At 38.7% G+C, this 20122-nt stretch overlaps 1 protein-coding gene across 9 annotated transcripts in view; it reads right to left on the minus strand.

Moving 5' to 3' along the window:
• Pdzd8 (PDZ domain containing 8) overlaps positions 1 to 20122 on the minus strand; it is a 111288-nt gene that overhangs the window by 49764 nt on the left and 41402 nt on the right. The window contains exon 15 of one of the 9 annotated variants that reach the window (XM_076205061.1): positions 18020 to 19872. The exons of the other annotated variants lie outside the window; for them this stretch is intronic. Within the exon in view, the coding sequence (XP_076061176.1) occupies positions 19729 to 19872 (144 nt within the window). The 3' untranslated portion in view covers positions 18020 to 19728. Of the gene's footprint in view, positions 1 to 18019; positions 19873 to 20122 lie in introns of those variants that run through there. 9 annotated transcript variants of the gene reach the window in all.

Here is a 20122-nt window from a genome sequence, read left to right on the forward strand (position 1 = left end):
CATGCATTATTATTAAGATATAGTTGGGGATTGGGAGGTAGCATAACCAGGCTGTAAGGTGTCATTACTACGAGATATCTGCCTCCCAATAGGTTAGTATTCTTTCTCTTTCCTCCTCCCCACCCCTACCCTTGAAATACCATTTTCTTTGGAAATATGTAAGTGATATAAAAGTAGATTAGCCGAAGTGGATATTGTGAAAGGCATTCCTATGAAATGCTCGCGTCCCGACAGGTGGCGAGTCATCTAAACGTCCAAGCGTTCAGAATTGAACAATAAAACACAAAGACTATACATGTATGAGGAGTTGATTAATTACACACAGATAACAGAAATATAGTTTGGTTGTGGTGCAGTGTGGCCTTAAGCTGCCCTCTCTTTTGTCGAGGTATTGAACATATCGAAATTATATAGAGAGAAATGAATAACAGTGAGTGTTGTGGCGGAGTGTGGCCTTAAGCTGCCCTCTGTTTAGTTGGGGTACTGAATGACTATTAGTGAGTTTCAGTCAAATTGAGATATGTATTGATACTTGGTGTGAAAATTTCCTGTTTTTGTTTTCATATATCTATGTGTACATGTTATATATATATATATATATATATATATATATATATATATATATATATATATATATATATATATATATATATATATACAGTACCTAATTTACTTAAATGTTGTTTTCATTGTCAGGATTAAGGAACAGCCAGCAGGGATAGTCTGAGGTAAGCTAGCCCAAATGCATTCACAGAAGTTAATTGTTCTTTCTTCTTAGGCCATAAGCTACCAAATAGTCTATTTTCAGTTATCCGTGTTTTTTATCTTGTCTTGTTGTAATATATATATGTATATGTATGTGTATATATATATATATATATATATATATATATATATATATATATATATATATATATATATACAACCACTCCTCGTTTAACGACCTACTCGGTTAACGACAACGCGGAGTTACGACGGGCTTTATGACAGACCAATATTCGTTTAACGTAAATCTCCCGAAGTTACGACATCGTGTACGATAATCAAGTTGGCTGAGGCAAATTTGTATGATGTTTTAAATGAACTTGTACGGTGGATATTAGCTGTGAGGTAAAGTGTTCTGAAGCTTAGGTCTACATTACCATCCTGCAAGCTGCAAAAACTACCTGGAGTACAGTATATACCGGTATTGGTAAATTTTTAGTTTCGACCATGGGCGCTATATAGCAATAGAAAATTAATTATTAATTTTGTAAATTATAATGTATCAGCGTAATATGCAATTTTGTGAGCGGAAATAAAAAACAAAAAAGTGCTAAAACAGATTTCATAAGTAACGAAGTCATGTCGGACGAATGGTACACCATGTTTGTTATGATAGATGCCGACGTCGAAGAAATAAAAGAATGATAGATTCGTCTAAACTAAACTAACCTAAACTAAACTAACCTAACCTGTGTTTAATAAACCATTACCTGCAAATTAAATGTCATCCGGCTTGTCCTCGTTGTCGTCGTCGTGAGAGACGTTGGCGGGCTTTTCAACCACTCTCTCAGCTTGCTGGGTATACAAAGTTCTTGCAGTTTGAAGGAATGCATGTATCTCCGCACCATAACATTCCTTCAAGAAAATATACCTGGCGAGGTAGTCAGAAGTACCGAGGCCGTCAATTGACAGACGACAAGATGGCGTCCCGATCCTATGCTACCGACTTCGTTCATTAGCATATTTGCTTGTAGCAAGGTATTTTTTACTTTCATTTACACCCACAAAATTGCATATTGATACATTTTAATTTACAAAATTAATAATTAATTTTCTATTGCTATATTGCACCCATGGTTGAAACTAAAAAAATACCCCAGTATTTAATATGGAATGTCAGCATACACGGATTTGGTCATATACGGTAATTTCAGGAACCTAACCACGGTAAATAAACAGTAAATAAAGCTTTAATGTACTGTATAAAAGAGGGAAAATACACAAAAATAAAGATACATGTATTGCTGGACATTGTACATACAGTACATGTACGTATATGTATACACTTTTGCTTAATGACCAATTCGGTTAACGGCGCCACGCTGGTCCCAATTGTCGTCGTTAAACAAGGAGTGGTTGTATATATATATATATATTGACATACATATGTATAAGAAGTGTTTGTAAGAATGACATTGAAAGTAGTTACCAAAGTCAGTGAAAGTGAAATAATAAAATTGAGTGTTTTACTGGATCTAAATTTTTTCTCATGAATAACCCTTATGACACACACACACACACCTGGAATAAATTAGATAAGGCAACTGTGTGCAAACACTATTCAAGAATTTAAGAACAAACTTGATGCTGAAAGCATAGCTCCCTTCCCGTATAATACAACTAGGTAGGTAAATATTATATATATATATATATATATATATATATATATATATATATATATATATATATATATATATATATATATATACATACATATATAATGTTACAAAGGTGATGTTGGATTAGGTGGGCAATTATTTTGATATCACATAGTTTAAGGACAGAATCATTCTGCGTGGAAAGGGTATGAGTAATCGTGCAGCAGCAAGGACTATTGGTGCCCAACCAAGGCTAGGTGGGTATGAGTTAATGTATGTTTGGCAACATGGGATGCCTGATCCAAGGGTAAGCATGATAGGCTCATCAGTCCTAAATCAAAGTCTTCCCATGGGGTACGGTGTCTTTCCCCTTTCGATTCACATTTTTGTGTAGAGAATCAAGTATAATTCAGTTAACTACCTCAGACCATAGAGATATAGACAGTGAAAGACTCATGTCTCCCATGGATTGTATGAAACAGCCCTACGTGAGATTATAGACAAAGGGTGAATATGGTGAAACTATGGTGTTCTGAAGAGTGCCTACATAAACTTTTTTCATGTCTTATGGTGTATTACAGAGACCATTTTGTCTGTAATTTCATATGAGTTGTACCATCATATTCAAGTTGTATTAGTGTAAGAAAATAGTGCACATGTTTCCTAAGTGTATGAAGAGTAGTGAAATATATATGGAAAGAAATATAGAAATAAGGAATTCTTGCATAAAGAAAATACTAACAATCAACATACAATTAGGTAAACATGAAAAATATGAAATTGATTGTTATCACTTATATTAGTATCACCTTGTACTAAATAACTAAAATATTTAATTTCTTAAATACTGCATGTCTTTTTTCAGGATATGGGATAAAGGAATTCTTACTTTCATGGTACATCTTCAATGTTTTCATTAAATCCTTGGAAACTCAGTACATGAGTAATAAATGATATCCAAAATTTTATCCTGCTCTAAATATCACATGGCAATCAAGTATGAGTGAAAAATACATATGCAAATGAAAGGGATCCAATACTTGGAATGGAAATCCTTGATGTACTAATCAATTTCTATATCTACTAGAATTCAGTTGTTGTTTTTTCACAGGCTAGCTTGTCATCTCCCCAGTCCTTCCACTTAAACATGATAACTAGTGGATACTATTTTATGGGTGCAGTCATAATGAATAAAAAACATGTTTTCAATGGTTGACCATTCACATTGTGCACCCACTCATGTTGCAATATTGTTGTTTCAAGAGATTCATACATTTGAAATAAATATGAAACAAGCCTGATCTTTGTATATTAATTCACAAAATAATAAACATAGATATGAAGGAAACTGATTGATTAGATTCCATCCAGTGACGATAATGTCATAAGTCAAACTGGAGTTCCCATGACAGGTATGTGTGTACATACAAGATTCCTAAGTTGGAGGCTAAGACAGCTATACAGATTTTCTAGATGCACATGACTGCCAAGTGCCCTGCCACTGCATCTGCCAAACAAGAAAAGGCCAAGTTACCCACCACTAGGCTCATTGATGGAGACGTATCCCATTATGAAATATTTCATCACAATGTTACTAGTCAAATATGTACATCCAACTTAGCCCAGATTATATCACTTTGTAATCTTTATTAATTAGTTACCTTTTGTGTTGTATGGGAAATATTCCCTTGTACGTAACCCTCAGGAAACTGATAAGTCCAATTAAGGCAGACATATACATTTGTAAGAATCTGAGTTACATATGCAGACAATGAACTAAAATTGTTGGCAGCATTCACCTCCCTACACTGTATATTACTTTGGGTACCCAGTTGGGCATCTTTTTTCATGCTAGGATTTCATCACCACAACAATAGATGTAAGTTAACTGGTGGTTCCATAGATATTTTTAGTAATTTTGTTAATAGGAACATATCATGGTGTTCAGTTAAGAGAAGATGTGGGGAACCATGTGAGGGATTATAGTAGAGACATGTGGACTGCTATACAAGATTAATTTTGCTTTTCTATATGGATGAAGAGATAATGAACAAACTCACAGAATCCTTGATTTATCCAAGACTAGAATATACATCAGTAGTATGGTACCACACAAGATAAGAGGACTTTAAGAGGTCATGGTAACAATTTAAGAAAGACCACTTGTCTAAAGGATGTGAAGCAATACAGTTTTCCATAAAGATAGCTTAGAAAGGAAATTAAGGATATTGACCAAGTTGAAACCATACATGAACTTGAGGCTAGGTATCATAAATTGGAGAGTAGGAGAAGGGACCCAATGAGCATTACTCTTTTCTTTTATACTACAGTTAGGTAAATATATGTAAAGTTATGAGCAACCTTGAGCAACCATGTGCTAAGAGCAGCAGTGCCCAATGAGCAGCTATGTCCCACTGGAGAGCGATCATAAAGATAAGAAGGTTTTAAGAGGTCATGAGAACAAATTAAGGAAGACTTCATGTCTAAAGGATGTGAAGAAATAGTTTTCCATATAGATATATAAATACTTGGAATAGCTTAGGTGATATAGCCCAAGCTGGAACAATACATGAATTCAAATCTAAATATGATAATTGGAAATCAAGGATATAGATTAAGTTGGAACTGTACATGAATTTGAGGCTAGGTATGATAAATTGGAGAGTAGGAGACAGAACCCAATGAACATTGCTCCTTTCTTGTATACAACAATTAAGTAAATAGATCATTCTGTCGTAAGTGAATTGGCAAAGTGGTTATAGTGCAACAGAAGAGATGAATTCTCAATGAACACAACCTCCTATTAGTTCATGTACATTAGCTTAGAGCATTTTCTTTATCCCTTGCTCTTCAGTATGAGCTCAATACCTAATTTTCAGTGTATTCAAATAGATTAGTTCAAGATACTTGGTCTTTTCCATACCTTAACGACATTCACCTTCATCCCTTTTTTCCTCCTCCTCAGGTGACACATGGTGAATTAAGAGAATAGAGTCTCTGTGCCTTTGTCCTTAGCAATGCAATGGACATTATTCCACCACACACTAGTTCTATGCTAGCCCTAGCCTTTCTTTGGCCCTTTGAGCCAGGATAAGTTGTATTTTATTGTATCAGCTCCCACATACATACCTCAGTAAAGTGATGTTTGGTCTTGACTTTGTCAGGCATATGTTGCCCTTTCTTTTTTCAGTTTGGAATTATTGCTTGCCAATGGTCTCACTAGTGAGTTAGTTCATGCTCATCAAGTTAGCAAGAAGCCTTAACTTTGTATGGCTCATATTACCCTTTTTTCCAGTTTCTCAAGTTGTTCATTGACATTGGTAAATTTGTGCTCCTCATTTGCAGCAACCTTAGCTTTGTTAGGCTCATACTACCCTTTCTTTTCCCAGTTTATTGGATTACCAGTTGTTGGTTCTGCTAGAGTGGATGAATTCATCTTTCTCATATAAGAAAGCTGTAGTAGTTCTGTTTGGTATCAGCCACTTAAGTTTAATAGTGTAGTAGTAAAATAGGTTCTTATATTGGAACCAGTGACTAATATGGAAGGACCAAAGGACAGTTTGATAAGTGGCCTAATTAAGTTTGATAGATTCTTTCCCTTTACAGGAAACAGATGGCATAATCTGAGAAATCAATGAAAAACTGTATGTGCCAGACATGTTCAATTAATCTTTAATTTTTTAAAAGGATCTAGAAAATTCCCTTGCTTCCATTCATATCCAGTTGAACCTGTAAAACAGTAGTAGTAACAGTTGAAGCTGAATTATGACAATTAATCCACTGTCCTTGGTTTCTTTTGCAGAAGACCTGTGGCTTCAAGAAAACAAGTAACAGCCTCTAGTCGGGACCATAAGTCATTTAGAGAAGAGATATTGTGTTGTTGTCTGGGGATTGTTAGTGCAGGGCATAGTATTATAAGTTGTTCTGTGTCTCCTGTGTGGTGGTTGCATCCCCTATTGGGATGCTTTCATTCCCCCAAGTCTATAGTGCAAGGTACAAAGTTCTGAACTATGTACACTGAACTTATTTGAGTTTATACCATGTTGTAATCTTCACTAATATAGTTACCTTTTAAGTGTTGTATGGGAGATATTCCTGCAAAGGACTGAGTTGATCAATTTGATTATGGTAGATATCATATTTGTGGGACACAAGTTATGTATATAAACATCAAACTGAAGTTATGGATGGTATTTGTTTCCCCTATATTACTTTTAGTATCTAATTGGGCATTCATTACCACAACAAGTTTACTTAAGTATTGTATTAAAGTGCCAGTTGCTGACAAGTCTATTAAGATAAACACTAAATGTGAGGATGGAGCCTTTATTAGTATGATGTTTTGCTTATTACAGCTTTTTCAAGTACATAGTCATAATACACATGACTAAAATTAGATAAGAGAATTGGGGGGAATGAGGGGGAGGGAGGATGAGAGGGGGGGAAAGAGAAATGGAGGTACTCGTGTGTATTACAACTACTTACTTGAAAAAGCTGTACCGTAATAAGTGAAACATTGTACTAATAAAGCCTCCATCTTCACATGGTGTTTACTTAGGTATTGTTTATTAGTATTAGGTATTGTATTAGTTCCTTAGATATTATCAGCATAATTGTTGGGTTGCTACTAGGTGCACATCATGATGTTCAGTTGAGAGCAGTTTGGAAGAAATGTGAAGACACATTACAAGTAGCCATGTTCTGAGAGCAGTTGCGCCCAGCAAGCAGCTATGTCATACTGAAGAGTTGCCATGTAGACCTGTACAGATCATCCCATCATAACCAAACTGGTTAAGTGGTTATGGTGCAGCAGAAGAGCTGAACACCCAGTATATCCACCTATTACTTCTTGCATAATAGCTTAAGGAATTTTTTCCCTCCCCATCCCCTTCCCCTTTTATCTATTTATTCTTATCATCATCATTATATATATATATATATATATATATATATATATATATATATATATATATATATATATATATATATATATATATATATCACAAAGTTATGTTGTAGCACATTTGTAAAATAATACTGATGACCTACTTTCGGAGAAGAATAAGCAAAAGTATAAAGATCTGTATATTTCGATCACTAACTGTGATCCTCTTCAGCAGATGTGAATTACAGAGTAGAGAACAATGTGTATTTATACAGAAGTAGTGAGGTCAGCAGGAAGGGACAGGGGCTCAGGTCACATGTCCAGCGTTGTGTGGACCTTGGTGGCTTTTGTCCACTGCTAATGTAAAAGGTAACATTTTAATTATTGCAAATGAAGATATACAATCTGGTGACCATTGACCATAAGAAATATCATAATTTGGGAAATTGTTTATCAAAGAGGATTCTACCATTTTTCTTCTGAAACTGCATTTGGATTTGTAAATTATTTCAGCATTGTCCCAATTCATCCGATGGTTTTTGTTGGCAACATGCTGAAATATGGCGGAATTTTCCTGCCCTTATTTTACTGAGTTCTTGTGTTCTTTGACCCTGGTGGTGAGGTCTCTACCCATTTGTCCCCAATATACATCCTTGCAATCTAAACAAGGTAACCTATAAACTCCAGGAGTTGTATTACTCTTGGATCTAAGATGTATATTGACAACTTTACTGAACAAGTTGTTGGGATAATTGAAGATAAAATTTACTTTTTCTTTTGGTAACAAATGAGACAAGTCATTAATTGATTTGTTGTAAGGTAATTTTATGCAACTATTATCCCACTCATGATTCATGGCGGAATGGGAATCTGATTTGTAAAAACTAATTTTGGCCTTACTAAGAGCTTTTTGTAAAAACCACGATGGGTATCCTAATTTTGTTAATTGACTTCTTACTGAAATTAGTCCCATGTCTAAATATTGTGAACTACAAATTCTCAAAGCCCGTAAGAATAGGCCTGAAGCAACACTATATTTTATTTTGTCTGGATGGTGGCTAAAGAAATGTAGGTAGCTCCCTGTGTGGGTGGGCTTCCTATAAACTGTGAATGATAAAGACTGCATTTCTAATTATTATGATATCTAAAAAAGGTAATTTATGATCTATTTCCCATTCCACCTTGAATTTGATGTTGTTCATTAGGTGATTAAGTTTGTTGTAAAATTCTTGGAAGGAACCCTATTCATTGTCCCAAACCGTAAAGATGTCATCAACATATCTGTGCCAAAACATTGTGGGTGGTTTTATTCCCGGTAGTAGCACTGATTCAAAATATTCCATATATAAATTGGCTAGAACTGGCGAGAGATTAGAGCCCATGGAACATCCGAATTTCTGTTTAAAGTAAAGATCTTTGAGTGAAAAAACATTAGTGTTGACGCAAAGTTTTGTTAAGCTTATTATTTTTTCCAGTGGCAGTGGTAGCTGGTTTTGGTATGGTTGTAATTTTTCCTCCAAAAACTCTAGAACTACCGTTACATCAATCTGTGTGAATAACGAAACTACATCTAGACTTAGTAATTTTCTGCTCCTTGGTAGGTTGTGACTTTTGATCTTTCTTATAAAGTCTTCTGAGTGTTTTATGTGAGACTGAGAAACAACCTACATACGGTGATAGTATTTGTGTGAGCCATTTTGAGGTCTTATGTGTACAAGAATTCCTATTTGATATGATGGGTCTGAGAGGAATGCCGTCTTTGTGCAATTTTGGAAGACCGTAAAAATTGGGCAACTGAGGATTAATGACTTTCAGTTTTTGGAAAGTATCTTTGCCTAAGATTCTAAGCCAAGAACTTGTCAAACTCTACGATATAGTCTAATACATGATTTTTAGTTGGGTGCATGGCAAAATTGACTCCTAGTCCCAACACTTCTAATTCATGGCGAGAAAGGGTGATATCAGATAAATTTACCACATTTTCAGTCAGTGAAAACTTGGACCACACACTATTGTTACATAACCCAATTAGTTTCTTATTAAGAATTTCTAAATGTTTATCGCTGACATGGGAGGCTTTGTTAATAGCTGATCTAGAAAGTAATTGGTAAGTAGAGCTCATTAATTTGAAATTCTTAATAAGAAACTAATTAGGTTATGTAACAACAGTGTGTGGTCCAAGTTTTCACTGACTGAAAATGTGGTAAATTTATCTGATATCACCCTTTCTCGCCATGAATTAGAAGTGTTGGGACTAGGAGTCAATTTTCCCATGCACCCAACTAAAAACCACGCATATCGTAGAGTTTGACAAGTTCTTGGCTTCAAATAATTATGATAAAGACCTACATTGTTTAAAAGGTATTCTCATGCATGGTATTTTGGATTGTTTTAAAGATGACTGTGAATTACCAAAATGATACAAACTGGCTGTAGAAAATCTCACAAATCGTAAGGATGTCACCATATCCAGGGCAGATAAAGGAGGGAAATCAGTTATTCTTAATAACTTAGAATATGAAAACAAAGTTCATGATCTATTAAATGATAAAAACACATATGAACAACTGTCCAAAAATCCAATAAAAAGCACTGCCTCAGAATCTAACAAACATGCCATTAAAATCTTAGGCAAAGACATGTTCCAAAAACTGAAAGTCATTAATCCTCAGTTGCCCAATTTTTACGGTCTTCCAAAATTGCACAAAGACAGCATTCCTCTCAGACCCATCATATCAAATAGGAATTCTTGTACACATAAGACCTCAAAATGGCTCACACAAATACCATCATCATATGTAGGTTGTTTCTCAGAGTCTCACATAAAACACTCAGATGACTTTATAAGAAAGATCAAAAGTCACAACCTACCAAGGAGCAGAAAATTACTAAGTCTAGATGTAGTTTTGTTATTCACAGATTGATGTAACGGTAGTTCTAGAGTTTTTGGAGGAAAAATTACAACCATACCAAAACCAGCTACCACTGCCACTGGAAAAAATAATAAGCTTAACAAAACTTTGCGTCAACACTAATGTTTTTTCACTCAAAGATCTTTACTTTAAACAGAAATTCGGATGTTCCATGGGCTCTAATCTCTCGCCAGTTCTAGCCAATTTATAAATGGAATATTTTGAATCAGTGCTACTACTGGGAATAAAACCACCCACAATGTTTTGGCACAGATATGTTGATGACATCTTTATGGTTTGGGACGATGAATGGGGTTCCTTCCAAGAATTTTACAACAAACTTAATCACCTAACGAACATCAAATTCAAGGTGGAATGGGAAATAGATCATAAATTACCTTTTTTAGATATCTTAATAATTAGAAATGCAGAGTCTTTATCATTCACAGTTTATAGGAAGCCCACCCACACAGGGAGCTACCTACATTTCTTTAGCCACCATACAGACAAAATAAAATATAGTGTTGCTTCAGGCCTATTCTTACGGGCTTTGAGAATTTGTTCATACATATACCAAGGTTTTTTCCCCCTTACTAGGGAGGTACCCAAAAAGGAAAAGGCATAAAATCATTCCCACCCATTCCATCCCTGAATACACTCCACACCCCTCCACCCTCCCTCTTATCTTAGCACCTCCTGGATGACGGCTCATCCCTGCACCCTGTCCACTGCCCTGGGTCAGAAGCAGTGTCACAGGACACAGCACATCCACAGCAAGGCCGCTTCATTAAATCGGCGACCCCCCCTCTCCATTCTCCCATGCATAAAAGGAGAAGATGGGGAGAAATCCCTTCGAGCTGCATCAAAATTTGCTCACACATACTACCTCACCCCCCATCCCCCTACCCATTCCACCTGATGCATCACATCATCATCCATATACAATCATTCTCCATTCACCCGTCTTCTGTCCTCTCCCGTCCTTCCTCAACAGACATTCCCCTCTTCCCCAAAGCCCCCTTCACCCCATCCATCCACCTCATCCTAGGTCGTCCCCTCATATTCACTCCCTCCACATCTGCCTTCCATACCTTTTACTAGTCTTTCTTCACTCATTCTTTCCATGTGTCCAAACCATCCTAATACTCTTTCATCAACCCTATCTCCCAACTCCCTTTCCAGGTCCTAGAGCTGTAGCGTCTACGTCGTGGGACCAACCCCCAACCCCAAGAGTTGGGGGCCAAACAGCAGCAACCACCCCTGGCCATCAGCTCTACGCAGGTGGCACCGATCCCCAAGAGGAGCTACGCCTGCCTTGGGGAATACCACTATCCTTTTTCCCAACATGCAATGTTACGTTTTTTCTGCACCGAGGGGTGATTTTCCGGCGATCACCCCTCTTCTTTTACTTTTAGCCGGAGATGTAGAGAGCAATCCTGGGCCCACCACAAAATACACATGCCCAACATGCTCTAAACCCATTACTTCGAGCAGACAGACAAAGGGCTCAGTTCAGTGCAATATGTGCAAAAACTGGGCCCACCTCACTTGTACAACACTTGCTGACACAAACCAATACACAAACACTTGGACATGTTCTACCTGCCCTCCAGTAACCCCACTCCCACCTCCCCAACCACAGCCAGCACCCTTACCCACTCCCAATTTCCCTTTGCCCTTACCCCCGATCAGTACTCCCCTTCCTTTGTCCCCGATCTCTCCTTTCCCTCCCTCTAACCCAGATCCTACACCTTCCCCATTACCACCCCAACCTCAACCCCAAACGGCAACATACAACACATACAAAACACACAACATCAACATATTACAACACAACATTGACGGTATTAACACGAAAAAACATGAACTTGAACACTTTCTTAAACAACACAACATACACATTGCAATTATACAAGAAACAAAACTAAGACACTCACACAAAACACCATCATTTCATAATTACACCACCATCAGACAAGACCGGACCAACGGCAATGGCGGTGGACTCATCACCCTGATCCATCACTCCATCTGTTTTGTGGACACAAGTGCCACAACCAAAATTCTCCTCCCTACCACAGATAACACAACAGAAATCCAATCCATTCGAATCCGCACAGGCAACAAATCAACACTGACAATAGTTAACATGTACATTCCCCCACAATCATCCCCCACAGTTCCAAACACCTTCAGGCCTCAATTTAGCCAACTAGCCTCAATCCCCAACCTGATCATGGGTGGTGACTTCAACGCCAAGTCGTTTGCCTGGTATGTCGACAACCCTGACACAGACAGAGGGCTTGATATACAGACTCAGTTTGACACATTGACTATCATGAACAACACACATAATCATACACATATCCCACACCAAGCCCTCTACACTCCCTCCTCTCCTGATATCACCTTCTGCTCCCCCTGCCTAACCCCAACATCATCATGGAGAGTGGTCGGAACCCTTGGTTCTGACCACCTTCCAATCATCACCACCAAAACATGATGCACCCCAGTTGGCCACAGACACACATACACCAATTACAAGAGAGCTAACTGGGAAGCTTTTACTAAAGAGACACAACAACATTTTGAAACACTTAACAGTACACCAATCACAAACATAAACAATGCTGTGCACACTTTTAATACAATCATACAAAATGCAGACAAGAGATACATCCCTAGAGGCAACAGAAAATCACACAACCCCAACTTCACACCAGAAATCCAAGACCTCATCAGACAACGTGACACACGTAAACATGATACCCCCACACCTATCCCTCAAAACATAGCAGACCAAATACAAACACTAAACAATGTGATTGCTAATAAAATACACGAACAAAAAACACAAAATTGGCAAAACTTTATCAATGCACTTGATCACAAAACAAACACCAGCAAATTGTACAAAACACTCAACAGCATTACACTATCCAACAGTAACCCTACACGCTCTCACGCAGCAATAATCACAACAACAGATAATCTACCCTCAAACAGACAACAAGCAAACGCACTCATACGTCATTTTGCACAGACAAGCCATCTCACTTCTCACCCTGACGACCGACGCACTATTCGACGTAAGAAAGACTTTCCCACAGACTCAGACTATACACCCTTCATAGACAGTCAGACAAAACTCATAATACATAATCTCAAGCACTCATCTGCCTGTGGCCCTGATAACATAAGCAACATCAACCTAAAACACATTGGACCACAAGGTATACACGCACTCACAAACATTGCAAACTACAGCTATTCACACAACACTATACCTGACATCTGGAAGCATGGTAAAATAATCACCATTCCAAAACCGAACAAAGACCCAACAATCCCAACATCGCACCGCCCAATCACACTTCTCTGCACCCCCTCTAAAGTCATTGAACGCCTAATACTTAAACTTGTCACACCACATATTCCCCTTGCTGACTCACAACACGGTTTTACGCCACTACACTCCACAAACACTCTTCTGATAAACCTCACACAAAGAATTTTAGATGGCATCAATTCAGATAGGCCCCACCACAGAACACTTCTCGTAACATTAGACATTAGTAAAGCTTTTGATGCTATCCCCTGCCACAACCTAACAAATAAAATATATAACACAGACATGCACAATAACACCAAAAGATGGCTGGCCAATTATCTGGCAGGTAGGAATGCTTACGTGTCATATAATGGCCAATCATCGCACATCAGAAACATTAAGAATGGAGTACCACAGGGCTCAGTTCTATCCCCCACACTATTTAATCTATACATGCATGACTTACCCACACCAGACAACTCAGAAATACAAATCTCTTCCTACACAGACGACATAACAATCACATGCACACATCGTAACACAGACAAAGCTGCAGAAATAATCCAGCCATACCTTGATACACTCAACACATGGTTCATCACAAACAGACTCAAAATAGCTCCAACCAAATCTACAGCAACACTTCTCACCAACTGGACAATAGAACACAAATACATACCTCATCTCTACATCAACAACACTCTAATACCACACACAAACACACCGAAAATTCTTGATGTAACATACGATACATCCATGTCTTTCAAACAACACATCACAAACATAAAAAACAAATGCACACCTAGACTTAACGCACTTAAGTCAATCACTGGAACGACATTTGGACAAAAAGAAACTAATATAACAATATACAAACAATGCATACACTCAGTGTTGAATTATGCGAGTCCCGCATGGGCTCCTAATCTCAGTGAGACACACCACAACACCCTTCAAATCATACAAAACAAAGCCCTAAAAACAATTACAGGCTGCACAAATACAACATCAACAGACCATTTACACCATGAAACAAAAGTCCTCAAAGTCAAGGACCACCTCGACATGAGAGGCACACAAACACTTGCCGCAGCCACCACAAACACATCACACCCGCTACACTACATAGCAGAACACCCACACACACCAAGAAACATTAAAACAACACCCAAAGACCTTTATTACGCACAAATACTCTCTCTTCCTCCACAACCACCAAATACCAGCCTCCGGAAACATATTCATAATCATATCACACACAGCTCCATTAACACACTGAAAGACAACACACTGCTGCATGCCAGACCCCCTGATATCCACCCTTCTGAATCCTCTCCCCCACGAAAGGACAGAGTCCACTTGGCCAGACTGCGGTGTGGCCACCACCCAGCACTTCTAAGCTACCAGAAGAGGCTGGATGACCGCATTATGAAGAGCTGCCCAGGATGTAACACTTCACCCCATACCATACAACACATAATGGAAGACTGCATTATACACAATCATGCATGCAAACAACACAAAATACACTCTATAAAGGATTTGTGGGAAAACCCAGTTTCGGCAGTAGCATTCCTTGGGGAGACGGGACTGCTCGGACAGACAGTCTAGGGAACGACAACAACAACAACTCCCTTTCCACCCCTGTTCTCCTCCTCACCTCCTCATTTTTCACTCTATCTAGCCTAGTAACCCCCATCATACTTCTCAGACACCTCATCTCAAACACATTCAAACTCCTTCTCTCTTCCTCTCTTTTGTTCCATGTTTCTGCCCCATACAGTGCTGTTGGCACAATCACTCCTTCATACAGTCTCCTCTTAGCATCCATTCCCAAATGTCTATTCCTCATTACACTTTTTAATCCACCAAGGCATTTACTTGCTTCTCTCAATCTACATTCTACCTCCACCTTCACTCCACTTTTTCCTGCCACATTTGCAACCAAGTATCTAAAACTATCCACTTCCTCCAGTCGCTCTCCCTTAATGCTCACTTCCAGTCTACTGCCACTTTCACCCCTTGTACATCTCATCACCTTACTTTTACCCACATTTATCTTTATCTTTCTTCTATCACATACTCTCCCAAACTCTGTCACCAGCTTCCTCAATCCCTCCTCCGATCCTGCCACAAGCGCAGTGTCATCCGCAAACAACAGCTGGCTCACCTCCCACTTTTCTCTATTTTCTTTAATCATCTCCAATCCCTGACCCACTACCCTTGCATTTACCTCTTGCACAACCCCATCCATGTATAAGTTGAACAGCCAGGGCGACATGACGCATCCTTGACGAAGTCCCACCTTTACCTCGAACCACTCACTCTCCATTTCTAATCCTGACACAAGCTCTACTACTCTCATAAAAACTCTTGACAGCTCCTAGAAGCTTTCCTCCTATCCCATAAATCTGCATAACCTCCCACAGTGCCTTTCTGTCTACCCTATCATAAGCCTTTTCCAGATCCATAAAAGCCCAAAAAACATCCTTCCCCTTTCCTATAGCTTTCTCACATATCTGTCTTACCACAAAGATCTGATCTACACAACCTCTACCCGTCCTAAATCCACACTGTTCCTCACCAATTACTCCCTCTGTTCCTCTCCTAATCCTCTCAATCAAGATCCTTCCATAAGCCTTCCCAACTACACTTAACAAGCTAATCCCTCTGAAACTACTACATTCACACTTGTCCCCTTTTCCCTTGTAAAGTGGAACTATACAGGCACTCCTCCAGTCCTCTGGCACTCTACCCTCTCTCCAGCAAACATTAAATAACCTCACCAACCAGTCCACCATCACTGTACCTCCTTTTTTTAGACATTCTGCATGGCATCCATCCAGACCAGGTGCCTTACCTGCTTTCATCATCTTAACAACTGTCTTCACTTCATCCTTCCTTATTTCTCCTCCATTTTCCTCACTCATCACTCTCATTTTCTTAGCATTTTCCACTGCATCTATCTTTCCTTCCCTATCCTCCTTCACATTTAGCAACTCCCTAAAATATTCTGCCCATCTTCCCCTTACTGCCTTCTCTTCCATTATCATCTCTCCATCTGCACCTTTTACCTCTTCTTCTCTACTTGATTCGCCTCCTCTTCCTCTCTTAATTTCTTTCCAAAACATCTTTTTATTACTTTCAAAATTTTCTGTCATACTCTTACCCCCACTTCACATCTGCTCTCCTCTTTGCCTCCTTTACCTTTTGCTTTACTTCTCTTTTCTTTTCTTTGTAGTTCACAATATTTAGACATGGGACTAATTTCAGTAAGAAGTTCATTAACAAAATTAGGATACCCATCGTGGTTTTTACAAAAAGCTCTTAGTAAGGCCAAAATTAGTTTTTACAAATCAGATTCCCATTCCGCCATGAATCATAAGTGGGATAATAGTTGCATAAAATTACCTTATAATAAATCAATTAATGACTTGTCTCATTTGTTACCAAAAGAAAAAGTAAATTTTATCTTCAATTATCCCAACAACTTGTTCAGTAAAGTTGTCAATATACATCATAGATCCAAGAGTAATACAACTCCTGGAGTTTATAAGTTACCTTGTTTAGATTGCAAGGATGTATATTGGGGACAAATGGGTAGAGACCTCACCACCAGGGTCAAAGAACACAAGAACTCAGTAAAATAAGGGCAGGAAAATTCCGCTGTATTTCAGCATGTCGACAACAAAAACCATCGGATAAATTGGGACGATGCTGAAATAATTTACAAATCCAAATGCAGTTTCAGAAGAAAAATGGTAGAATCCTCTTTGATAAACAATTTCCCAAATTATAATATTTCTTATGGTCAATGGTCACCAGATTGTATATCATCATTTGCAATAAATAAAATGTTACCTTTTACATTAGCAGTGGACAAAAGCCACCAAGGTCCATGCAATGCCGGACACGTGACCTGAGCCCCTGTCCCTTCCTGCTGACCTCACTACTTCTGTATAAATACACATTGTTCTCTACTCTGTAATTCACATCTGCTGAAGAGGATCACAGTTAGTGATCGAAATATACAGATCTTTATACTTTCGTTTATTCTTCTCCGAAAGTGGGTCATCAGTATTATATATATATATATATATATATACATATATATATAAATATATATATATATATATATATATATATATATATATATACATATATATATATATATATATACACATAAATATATGTATATATATATATATATATATATATATACACATACATACATACATATACCAAGGCTTTTTCCCCCTTACAAGGGAGGTACCCAAAAATGAAAAGGCATAAAATCATTTCCACCCATTCCATCCCTGAATACACTCCACACCCCTCCACACTCCCTCTCTCATCTTAGCACCTCCTGGATGATGGGTCATCCCTGCACCTTGTCCACTGCCCTGGGTCAGAAGCAGTGTCGCAAGACACAGCACATCCACAGCAAGGCCGCTTCATTAAATCGGCGACCCCCCCTGTGTCCCCCCATGCCTAAAGGAGGAGACGGGGAGAAATCCCTTCAGGCTGCGTCAAAATTTGCTCACACATACTACCTCACCCCCCATCCCCCCACCCATTCCACCTCATGCATCACATCATCATCCATATACAACCATTCTCCATTCACCCCTGTCTTCTGTCCTCTCCCGTCCTTCCTCAACAGACATTCCCCTCTTCCCCAAAGCCCCCTTCACCCCATCCATCCACCTCATCCTAGGACGTCCCCTCATGTTCACTCCCTCCACATCTGCCTTCCATACCTCTTTTACTAGTCTTTCTTCACTCATTCTTTCCATGTGTCCAAACCATCCTAATACTCTTTCATCAACCCTATCTCCCAACCCCCTTTCCACCCCTGTTCTCCTCCTCACCTCCTCATTTTTCACTCTATCTAGCCTAGTAACCCCCATCATACTTCTCAGACACCTCATCTCAAACACATTCAAACTCCTTCTCTCTTCCTCTCTTATGTTCCATGTTTCTGCCCCATACAGTGCTGTTGGCACAATCACTCCTTCATACAGTCTCCTCTTAGCATCCATTCCCAAATGTCTATTCCTCATTACACTTTTTAATCCACCAAGGCATTTACTTGCTTCTCTCAATCTACATTCTACCTCCACCTTCACTCCACTTTTTCCTGCCACATTTGCAACCAAGTATCTAAAACTATCCACTTCCTCCAGTCGCTCTCCCTTAATGCTCACTTTCAGACTACTGCCACTTTTACCCCTTGTACATCTCATCACCTTACTTTTACCCACATTTATCTTCAGCTTTCTTCTATCACACACTCTCCCAAACTCTGTCACCAACTTCCTCAATCCCTCCTCCGATCCTGCCACAAGCGCAGTGTTGTCCGCAAACAACAGCTGGCTCACCTCCCACTTTTCTCCATTTTCTTTAACCATCTCCAATCCCTGACCCACTACCCTTGCATTTACCTCTCGCTCTACCCCATCCATGTATAAGTTGAACAGCCAGGGCGACATAACGCATATATATATATATATATTCTTCAGTTCAGTCCCTCATTCCAAGAGAATAATCAAGTGATTCAGTTTAAGGTACTGCATTGCTTTTTTTTTCCCATGACTATGTGATATTGTAGCCAACACAGTGAACACTTTAAGAAGGGTTAACCATGTTAGTTACAACATCCATGCCCAACTTTCTTTCAGAGCTAGGGTGAAACATAGTAAATTAGGAGAAAGTGAAGTTCCTGTAGCCTACCTATGCTCCTAGCTATGCAGTGGGCACTATTCCACTACACATGCCTTAGTCAACTTGTTCTAGTAGTGACTAATATCTTATAAGTGACTTGCCAGGTTGTACACTAGTGACTTGATAGTATTCTAGGGTTTGCCTCTACCCATCTACATCTTCTATGCTAGATCTGGTGAGGGTCTGACAAGCCAAACAAGAACTGGTGTTGGTTAATATTTATCCCCTGAAGTTGCAGGGGATAAAACAAGAGCATGGTCAAACCATCACTTTTGCCAACATTATGGCTGCTGCTAGGAGCTGTGGCTTCAAATCCAAATGCAAATAGTAGAGGCAGATCTGTTCTGATGACATGGTTCTGTGCCAACTATTGTCTTAGTCTCAATGATAGTGCAGGCTGATCGTCTTGCAGACACCAAGAAATACACAGTTAACAAGGAAGTGGTGGCCTAGAGAAGCCAAGAGACGATGGCTACAGAGGAATTAAGCAGGTTCATGTCTGGCTACAAGCAACTAAAGCCGGGTGTTGAGATTGGATAACATAAGCATAGTGGTAAGGGTGCCCATAGTAATAGGGAGAAAGTGTTCTTCTACAACATCTGCTGCTGTGGTTGAAAGGGGTATCTCTTTCAGCAGTGGGCAAATACAGAAGAGTGCCTGTGAGAAACATGAATCTATTTCAGAGGTAATTAGAACATGTTGCAGGAAATGTAAGCTCTAAAGCAGGTTCAGCTTATTGTAAAGCCAAAAAATAAAGACATGTTTTGATTTAACGTGTCAGCAATTTAAAATGTGTCAAATACTAACATTGTAATGAGTGACAGTATTATTTTTAGTACCATGAAAGAAAGAAATGCAGGGAAACAGGTCCAACAATGAATGCAGTTCAATAATCCTGTCAATATAA

This window comes from Oratosquilla oratoria, chromosome 21 (genome assembly GCF_046742065.1).
Source record: "Oratosquilla oratoria isolate Oo_2021 chromosome 21, ASM4674206v1, whole genome shotgun sequence".
NCBI classification, from domain to species: domain Eukaryota; kingdom Metazoa; phylum Arthropoda; class Malacostraca; order Stomatopoda; family Squillidae; genus Oratosquilla; species Oratosquilla oratoria.